The sequence below is a fragment of the Candoia aspera genome, chromosome 4, assembly GCF_035149785.1.
Source record: "Candoia aspera isolate rCanAsp1 chromosome 4, rCanAsp1.hap2, whole genome shotgun sequence".
Classification (NCBI taxonomy): domain Eukaryota; kingdom Metazoa; phylum Chordata; class Lepidosauria; order Squamata; family Boidae; genus Candoia; species Candoia aspera.
Window position 1 is genome coordinate 91222671 of NC_086156.1, and position 10946 is coordinate 91233616.

Here is a 10946-nt window from a genome sequence, read left to right on the forward strand (position 1 = left end):
TCTTTGTTTTTATGCAAGTACCTACAGTATATTAATGGAAAACGGGACATGGGGAATGAAACTAAAATTAATATTCCCAGTTTTTTAGCTTATTATCCTAAGCTAGAAAAGATTATCATGATCATAATGATTTACAGATGATGACTATGTGAAATTTGACCTATTTCCATCAATATTTCTTAGTCTTTTATCTGACTTTTCAGCTTCAGAAATAATCCTAAAGATGCCAATACTAACATGAAAATGGAAGTAGAGAAATTAGAGAAATTTGTAACAATGTATATGTTAGTTGAAGCACAGTTGAAATGAACTTGAAAGTAATGTGAATGTATATTTGTTTCTTTAGGGTATGTTTGCTTGCAAAATGTATGTAACAGGAGATGCCACTAAAAAAGATACAAGAAAATGTATGTTTGTTTTTAAGTTATATAACATTATGGAAGGAAAAGTAGACTGCACCATTTAGAACCCTCTTGGACTGAGAAGTTTGGCAATGGGAACTCATGGTCTGGTGCAACCTGACTGGCAACCTGGCTGACTTCTACAATGTTTGATGCTGCCTTTGGAAATATCCAAGAAGCTACAGCTGATAGAAAAAGTGGCAGGTTGATTCCTGATTCCTGCAAGTGAGAATAACACTTATTCTGAAGTCTCTGCACTGGTTGCCACTAGATTTCTGGGGCTACAAATTTTTAAAGCTCTTTATGTACAGTACAGGCTGTATCAGGCTGCCAAATTTGAAAGATATGGGGAAAGAATATGCTCACCCCAATAGTCCCACAATGCTGCTTACAAATTCATCCTCTGCCATGGCAAGACAGCAGTTGACTATGTGGGGTGTATCAATCTGTGGGTGCATACTGTGAATACAATTGTGTTTTTCAGGTTTATATACAAGAAAAAAGAATGCCCATTAAATGTGTATTTGAGGAAATATGTTTGTATGTATCATTTTTATGAGCTAAATGTTATTCTGCTGGTGTAATTATTAACTTATTATAAAGCTGTATTAATTAATGTGGTCTTCCTTATTTCTGCATCCCTCACTTAAGTTTACAACTCAAGCATAATTCATCACACTTTATTCCATTAATATGATTTATACATAGGAGTAAGATATGTAAGGAGAAAAAAGGATGTCACATAATCGCAGAGAAAGTTTCAAGTGTGGTGGTAAAAGGTACTCCCCCATATAGGTATAAACTGTGTTAACTACGAAACCTATGAGATGCCCTCGCCTTCCCCACATATGTGAACTGTTGACATTTCCCTTGTAAAAAACATCCACGGCAAGCCAAATTGAACTTGAGTGGCGACAGGGAGAAGTCTCGGGTACCTGTGGCCCAGATTTATTCTATTCACCAACCATATCTCAAAGAGAATATGGCTAGCATGCTGACCTAGTAGGAAGATATAGATAATAAGAAGCCACTCAGGTGAGATTACCAAAAACATTCCTGCATCTTGCTGCAATTTACACTGTGTCTGCCTTCTTCTTTGTCTTGTCTTTGTAAGGCAGTAAGACAAAGGTGTGTAAGCTGTGGTTCTGTTTTTGCTCAGCAAGTTGCCAAAGCTTTGCTGGGAGCTCATTGTATACTGCAGTTGCTTGCATGGTAATAAATCTCAAAAGTGATTTCACTGTTTTATGTGTGCCAGGTTTTGCCACAACACAAAAAAATATCAGAAAGAAATAAAAACATATTACTTTCCTTCTACAAAACTCTTTCCCCAGGAAGATTTTTTAAAAGTTACATTTCAGTGCTAGTTTGGAAAACAGGGGCATATATACCAAAGGAAGTAAGGCAGGGTAGGAGGAAGATCTAAACAAAATTAAACACAGAATTAATTGTATTTGCACCCTATTTATCACCCACAAGAATAATCAAAACTGGGTGCGGCAAAGTCTCTGATAATGATTTTGTATTACTTATTTTTTTAAAAAATGGGAATCACTGAATTATAACAAGGGAGCAAAGCTTCAACATGACTGAATAATGAATGCTGACCATTGGTCCAAAAACTCTGCAGAAGGCAACTTGGTTACAAGAATAGAAGAAGAGTCCTCTTTACATGTGAGGCATTCTGCACATCAAGGGGAAAATAAGGACAGTGTTATATGCCCCCCCCCGCCCCCCGTCTCTGTTTGATTGGGAAGAATAAATAAAGGAAGGCTGTAATAAACTTTACTTGAATGTAAGCTGTGGATTGTGTGCCTTTATCACACATTTCCATCTCCATTCATGAGTAAAGAATTTATGTTTTGTTTTTGTTTTGTTTTCTATATCAGCCTGGAAGTGATTGCTTCCATTAATGTTTCTCATGGCTTTTTAAAACAAATTTGCATCTCATCTTTGCATTAAGAGAAGGGAAAATATTCCAAGATTATTTTCTAAAATATTTCTAAGCATATTAGTTAAAGGCGATAGGAAACAAAATACAAAATAATGACAGGACAGATTTAAAAAAACGAGATGAAGTAGGCAAGTGGAGAAGGCTTTTTTCTTCTTCTTTCTGTGGTCCTAAATGTATGGGAACATATAAATATTGACTGAGTTTCTAGTTCATAGGAGAAAAGTCCTTAAAGTAAGTAAATAATTTTATTGTTGTAATCACAGCTCATAATATAGAACATACCATAAAATACAATAAAATAACAGTAGAATAGTGAGATTATAAAATGAAATAATGAAAAGATTAGATGTAAGAATGTTAGAATTAGATAAAGGCAGAACTACAACTAGGAACTTAAGTACTTATCTCTATGTTTAAATGACAGCAGAGCAAAAGTCGAAACCTGACTGCCAAAAAGTGAAAACACATCGGCAAGAAGATAGCTCAATTGTTCAAGGACTGAGCCCTTGTGTTCATTACCAAGCCATTACCAAACATGACTGGCTAGGTGGCAGCTTCTGTCCACCCTTGGTTGATCTCAGAACATAAGGCAGGCAGGTGGGCCTGGTGACTATTTGCTGGGAGACCACCAGAAATTCCAGGATTGCAGTCTGCATGGAAAAGCCAATTTTACCCTCTAGAGGAGAAGCACCAAACTGCCTGCAGTTGATTCTTTTCTGGCATAAAGCGTGAAAATAATCAAAGATGTCCTCTTAAGGACCTTGGCTGCTTTTGGATTTTGAGTTTCATGAAGAGACCACCTTCCAAAAGGTGAAAATAGCCAGGAAAAAAAGGTGGATAGGATCACGTCATAATTTTAAACTTAATTTGGAATCTGATATAATACAGTCTTTTAACATAACTATAGCTATTTATATGTAGTTAGAAAAAAATATTTTAAAACTATTCCTCAGAAATGATGTGTGAATGTGTGCATGTGCATGTATGTTTGTGTGCGTGTTTTAAATGACTTGATTAATGTAACATTTCTATTGACTAAGATAGATAGATGGATAGATACTGTAGATAAATAGATAGATAAACACACACACACACACACACACACACAAGAAATAAGCTTTTCAAATGCATTCAGATAAAATTCTTCAGAAATAAGCTTTCCAGATACTGAAATATATATTTTATTTATTGTATATATTGCCTTATATATTAGTCAAATAAGATTGAAGAACCTTTTTTCTTTATATTCTACAGGCAGAATGATATGTACCTGAAGAGTTCAACCATTGACTTCTTGGGCTGTCCAGCATCCTTGAAAAGTAATCAGACTGGTAGATGCACAGTTCATACTTCTTTAGAAAATAAATGCCCTCAGGCCAAGAAACCTTGAAAGAGCAACTTTCATATCTTTGTTTCTCATACTGTAGATTAGTGGATTTAGCATGGGTGGAATAATGGAATACATTATTGTAATTACAAAATCCAGGTGTGAAGGATTGTCAGATTTGGATCTTAGATTAGCAAAGCAAGCAGTAAACAAAAATACGGTGATGACAATGAAGTGAGGTAGGCAAGTGGAGAAGGCCTTTTTCCTTCCTTGAACAGAAGGGATTCTCAGAACAGCAGAAAAAATTTGAACATAAGTATGAACAATGAAGAAAAAACAACCAATTACTAATATAGCAGTAAACACTAGAATTCCAAATTCAATTACATATAAACCAGAGCAGATAATCTTAAGTAGATGTGGGATTTCACAATAGAACTGATTGATAATGTTAGAACAGAAAGGCGCAGTAAATGTTGCAATAGTGTGCAATGCAGCATTGACAAAACTGGCAATCCACACACTGCCAATCATTTTGGTGCAGGACTTTCTGTTCATTATCATTTCATATTGTAAAGGATTGCAAATGGCAACGTACCGATCATAGGCCATGACAGTCAGAAGAGCAACATCAGAGCCAAGAAAGAAGACAAAAAAGAGGACTTGAGCAACACACTCTGAATAGGAAATATGCCTGATATTCATAACAGAATTTAAAACAGCTCTGGGGACAATGACTGAAACTGAACCAATGTCCTGCATGGCTAAGTTCATCACAAAGAAGTACATGGGGCTGTGAAGGTGGCGGTCAAAACCAACAGCAGAGATGATGAGCAGGTTCCCTGTTACTGTCATTAAATACAATATCAGTAGCAAAGCTGCATACATAATCTGTAGCTCCCAAATCTTTGAGAATTCCCAGAGAAGAAACATGGATGTGTGATTATCCATTTATTATAATGAATCATGGTATCCCTAGAAGAAAAAAATAGAATAGTTAAACATTTTCTATTCAGTGAGTTTGGAAAGATATGAATACATCTGTTCAAAATTCAGCAAATGTCCATTAAATCTTTTGGGAAAGAAAAGTGAAACAGACTGTTCTTTTTATCAAGACAGATTGTGGTGTATTTCCCAATGTCAATATTACACTATTGCAGCTATCAACACTCCCCTTCTCTGTATCACTTCTGGGGAATTCTCAGTCTTCATCAATTTTATTGCTCCTCTCCATTAGGCTGTTTATCCAAAAGTTTCATTGTAGTATAACACACATTTTTTCTTCAAAAATCCAATACAAAAAGAATTGTACAGGATTAAAGAACAAAAAGGAGAAGAAAGAGAAGTTGGAAAATTCATTCCTTTAGAGGATGATTATGTGTAAAATTCCTATGGTTAGAACTTTTTTTAAATTCAGCCATACGAGGAATAAAGCCCTCTAGTTTTCTGTCATGTTGCAATCTATAATAACTATAAAAGCATATTTTTTTTTCCATTTCTTTCCGGGATTAGCCACATAAAACCCCTTTGGCAAATGTGGACGGAGCACAAGTTTAGTATTTTTTTAAAAAAACAACCACCACAATAACACTTATTTTTAAAGTTCCTTCCTAAATGGTCTAAAAGGACTTCAGAGAAAGAAAAAAAATGTCCTTTGCCCATTTTTTCCCACCAGTTTTATAACAATTGGTAACACTCTGAGTTAATAGAGTCCCCACCACACTGGGGCTGCAGGAGTTGCTGTATAAGGATGTGGTTTTTTTTTTACACATTTTAGAAGTATCCAAATAAAGAATTAGAAAACCTTCCAAATGAATACCATGTCTTAATCCTTAATCCTTAATCCATTGTGTGAAATGTAGAAGGGGAATTCTGAAGACCTGCTTCAAATCAGAAACTACTTCAGCAGCTTATTAATATATATATATATATATATATATATATATATATATATTCATTCATTCATTCATTCATTCATTCATTCATTCATTCATAGACCATAAACAGAAATTATGTTCTGATTCAGACCATCATCTGAATTACTTGTTGAGTCAATTAGGTTCAAATAGAATAAGATCAAAATGTCTGAATTGGTTCACATTGTTGATCTAAAACTAGGTTGAATAAAAACCTAAAAATAAAGAATAAAAACCATCTATTTTAACTAGAATTATAAATACAAAAGAAAAGGCCGGAAAGTCTAGGTTGAATATTTATATGGAAAATGGAAGAAATAACTATAATTCAAGGTAAAAGGGAATAACTTACCATCCTTATTCATGCAGATTTCTTTATTTTTTGCTTTTTTTTTTTTAATCTGCAGCCATTGTTAAAACTGTATGCTATGGAGCCACGAATGAGATCTTATCCAATTTCTCCAGCCTTTTCCCCCAAACATAACAAGAAATGGTCTCCTTTGGCATTATAATAGAGCCTTGGTAGATTGGTGGTTTTCTATACTCTGTGGGACATTGCCCTAGGGTCTGTCCTATTTTAAGTGAATAATTCTACAGGGGGAAATGCTGATGTCCTGATTTTACAAACCTGATCACAGGAGTGGTACATCAAAATAGACCAGAAGTACATCTTTCTTGTAACAGAAATCTAAAAGGCCTCCATCTGAAGGTCTTTTAGAATGAGGCTAAGGGCAGAATGTAAGCCCCTTCCTACACACATTTTCAATTTTATGTTGGAGGTGGGTGGTGAAGTATCATTACAGTTATTTAAAACTCAAGATGTTGTTGTGACTTACACAGGATCATTTTTTAATAGTTGCTTATGCAGTATATTGAGGCTCTTAGATGGTGCCATTCGACACTATTCTGAATCCATTATGATTTGAGCAACCCCTTGAGACTTATCAATCCTTTTCAGATATGTTTGCTTTATGATTCATAGAAAGAGGTGCATAATACATATTAGATTTTTTTTGAAAGGGTGGAGCTGCAGTGGGCCAGCTGATCAAGAAAATTCATTGGCACCATCTTATGTTTTTTAGTGAAGATAATTCTTGTTGTTGTTTATTTGTTTAGTCGCTTTCGCCTCTTCGTGACTTCATGGACCAGCCCACGCCGGGGCTTCCTGTTGGTCGTCAACACCCCTACCTCCCCCAGGGATGAGTCTGTCACCTCTAGAATATCATCCATCCATCTCTCCCTTGGTCGGCCCCTCTTCCTTTTGCCTTCCACTCTCCCTAGAATGAGCATCTTCTCCAGGGTGTCCTGTCTTCTCATTATGTGGCCAGACTATTTCAGTTTTGCCTTTAATATCATTCCCTCAAGTGAGCAGTCTGGCTTTATTTCCTGGAGGATGAACTGGTTTGATCTTCTTGCAGTCCAAGGCACTCTCAGAATTTTCCTCGAACATCACAGTTCAAAAGCATCTATCTTCCTTCTCTCAACCTTCCTTATGGTCCAGCTCTCGCAGCCATATGTTACTATGGGGAACACCATTGCTTTTACTATGCAGACCTTTGTTGTCAGTGTGATGTCTCTGCTCTTAACTATTGTATCGAGATTGGTCATTGCTCTTCTCCCAAGGATTAAGCATCTTCTGATTTCCTGACTGCAGTCATCATCTGCAGTAATCTTCGCACCTAGAAATACAAAGTCTTTCACTGCTTCTACATTTTCTCCCTCTATTTGCCAGTTATCAGTCAAGCTGGTTGCCATAATCTTGGTTTTTTTGAGGTTTAGCTGCAAGCCAGCTTTTGCACTGTCTTCTTTCACCTTCATCATAAGGCTCCTCAGTTCCTCTTCGCTTTCAGCCATCAAAGTGGTATCATCTGCATATCTGAGATTGTTAATGTTTCTTCCAGATATTTAAACTCCAGCTTTGGATTCCTCAAGCCCAGCTTGTTGCATGATGTGTTCTGCGTACAAGTTGAATAGGTAGGGTGAGAGTATACAGCCCTGCCGTACTCCTTTCCCAATCTTAAACCAGTCTGTTGTTCCGTGGTCTGTTCTTACTGTTGCTACTTGGTCGTTATACAGATTCCTCAGGAGGCAGACAAGATGACTTGGTATCCCCATACCACTAAGAACTTGCCACAATTTGTTATGGTCCACACAGTCAAAGGCTTTAGAATAGTCAATAAAACAGAAATAGATGTTTTTTCTGAAACTCCCTGGCTTTTTCCATTATCCATCAGATATTGGCCATTTGGTTCCTAGTTCCTCTGCCTTTTCTAAACCCAGCTTGTACATCTAGCAATTCTCGCTCCATGAATTGCTGAAGTCTACCTTGCAGGATCTTGAGCATCACCTTACTGGCATGTGAAATGAGTGCCACTGTTCAATAGTTTGAACATTCTTTAGTGTTTCCCTTTTTTGGTATGGGGATATAAGTTGATATTTCCAACCTGATGGCCATTCTTGTGTTTTCCAAATTTGCTAGCATATGGCATGCATTACCTTGACAGCATCATCTTGCAAGATTTTGAACAGTTCAGCTGGGATGCCGTCATCTCCTGTTGCCTTGCTATTAGCAATGATTCTTAAGGCCCATTCAACCTCACTCTTCAGGATGTCTGGCTCTAGCTCACTGACCACACCATCAAAGCTATCCCTGATATTGTTAACCTTCCTATACAGGTCTTCTGTATATTCTTGCCACCTGTTCTTGATCTCTTCTTCTTCTGGTAGGTCCTTGCCATCTTTGTTTTTGATCATACCCATTTTTGCCTGGAATTTACCTCCAATGTTTCTAATTTTCTGGAAGAGTTCTCTTGTCCTTCCTATTCCATTGTCTTCTTCCACTTCCATGCATGGCTTGTGCAAAAATAATTCCTTATCTCTTCTGGCTAACCTCTGGAATTTTGCATTGAATTGGGCATATCTCCCCCTATCACTGTTGCCTTTTGCTTTCCTTCTTTCTTGGGCTACTTCTAGTGTCTCAGCAGACAGCCATTTTGCCTTCTTGGTTTTCTCTTTCTTTGGGATGTATTTTGTTGCCGCATCTTGGACAATGTTGCGAACTTCTGTCCATAGTTCTTCCAGGACCCTATGTAATAAGTCCAGTCTCTTAAATCTATTCCTCACCTCCATTGCATATTCCTTAGGAATATTAGTGAACTCATATCTAGCTGATCTTTAATCTTGACATCTCACCAATAACCACATCCAATTTGCCCTGGCTCATAGATCTTACATTCCAGGCTCCAATGGTGTGTTTATCCTTAGAACATCGGATTCACCATTCACCACCAGCACAGTTGGATGCTAGCCGTCCTTTCGGGTTTGAGCCAGTTGTGTCATCACGTCTGGGGCTAGTTGAACTCATCCTCTGTTCCTCCCCAGTAGCATTTTGACCATCTTCCGACCTGGGGGTCTCATCTTCCGATGGTATACCGACATATCTCTGGTTGTATTGATCCATTTAGTTTTCACGGCAACAATCCTGGGGTGGGTTGCCATTACCTTCCCCAGGGATCACATTTAGTCTGACCTCTCTGTCATGACCTTCCCGTCTTGGGTGGCCCTTCACGGTTTAGCTCATGGCATCATTGAGGTGCTCAAGCTCCAGCACCATGACAAGGTAACGATCCTTTGCTGAAGAGTGAAGATAATAGAAGACTTAATGTACACATTTCATATATTTCCTGTGTTCTGATAGCAGTTGTAAAAGCAACACTTTAGAGCTTCTTGTTCTCCTCATATCTCATATTCCTTTGAGTTCAGTGTTTCATACTCTTTGAATAATATAGGACTGTAATGTTAGGATTTTTTTTGGCAATATTAAAAGAAACATGCAAAACTCTTGCAAGAATCAACTGATTTTCTCAAACGTCATGCTGAGATATGAGGGAGGTGAATGATGACATTGCAACACAAACTTCCCCTCTGCAGTAGTTGCATTGTAATGGATGAAGCTGGCATCAAACTTGTTTTCTGTTTTTGACAAAATGTCTGGATTCTGTGGATGTCTTTTCTTTTCTTCCCTTTTCTTTCCTCTCCTTCCATCCCCTTCCTTCCCTTTCCACCTCTACAAAATGTCACATGGTTAAGCATGGAAATTGTCTGTGGTCTCTACAGTTAATATGTTTTATGGTTTCCTTTTTTTCTTTCTTATTCCCCATGAAATAGCATGCATCTTCTTAATCCTTTTGTTAAAATGAAAAAACCTATCCTCCATCTCTGAATTGTTGCTTGTCAAGTTCCCAGTAAATTGAGTCTGCAATGAATTTTCAAGCAGAATCACTGTGACACTGCATGGACCGTAGTTGACTTTCAAAGTAACCTCCTCTTCCCATACCCCTCTCATTGATCATGAATATGCATGCCACAAGCCATAAGATTGTCTCTGCCTCATCCCAGTGCTACAAGATTTTCATTGACAGGTTTTTTGCAGGGTGTGATCCAGCACAGAGATTCTTAGATCAAGCTCAGAATATTGCCCAGGCAAGAGATGGAAGACTAAATGGCTACAAACACAGTGTAATGAGGAGAAGGTTCAGAGATACCATGTTTCCATAGAAAATCAAGGAACAAAATAATTGAGTTGAAAGGGCAAAGGCTAGGAATTTTGTTTTCTTCTGTAGGAAAGGTTGTGATTGTTTAATCATTAAATTCATAGTATTTTGGTTGTAGTAGGTGGGAAAGTTCTGGAAGCTGTATCAGATCTTCTTCTTAGGGTGCACCACTAAATGTAGCAGGATATTTATTAGGCTATAGAACTATAGTAATTTTTCATCCTTTTCTTTTCACTTTTTCTTGTGTTTTAGTGTGAAATTAATGATGCCAAGTTATTGGCACTTTCAATTATACATTCTCCTATTTTATATTGTGAAGAGGAAGATTAAAAAAAATATTATTATTTAAACTCAAGACAATGCTGTTATTATTTAAACAATATATTGTACAGTTAACTGTAGTGAATGAGGTTGATTTGATTTGATTTGATTTTCATAGCCTTCCATCTCACATTTGTGACCCTGGGTGGCTCGTATAATCAAACAACCAAACAACCAAACATCCAAACCAATAAACAAAATACAAAACTCAATAAAAACAACAGCCCCTTTGAAACCAGATTAAAACCCAAATTAAACCAGAAATTAAAACCAGAAGAAATAATAAGCAGAAATGTTCAAGCCATGAGTCAATCAATACAACCATCTAGTAAGCTTAAATTAACTGAATCCCCAGGAACATTGACAAAGCCATATCATTAGAGATTTCAGAAGACAAGCAGGGTTGGGGCCAGCCTCACTTCTGGGAAGATGATGTTTCAAAGGGTGGATGCTGCAGTTGAAAAGTCTCTCCTCCTG

At 37.1% G+C, this 10946-nt stretch overlaps 1 protein-coding gene across 1 annotated transcript; it reads right to left on the reverse strand.

Moving 5' to 3' along the window:
- Positions 1 to 3706: 3706 nt before the first annotated feature.
- LOC134496604 (olfactory receptor 14I1-like) lies at positions 3707 to 4630 on the reverse strand. Its single transcript, XM_063302319.1, has one exon. It carries the CDS (start codon positions 4628 to 4630, stop codon positions 3707 to 3709), a length of 924 nt encoding a protein of 307 aa, XP_063158389.1.
- Between the last annotated feature and the right edge of the window lie 6316 nt (positions 4631 to 10946).

Bases quoted from the DNA above. Each gene is read 5' to 3' on its own strand.
- LOC134496604 (XM_063302319.1), bottom strand. From the start codon at position 4,630: ATGGATAATCACACATCCATGTTTCTTCTCTGGGAATTCTCAAAGATT.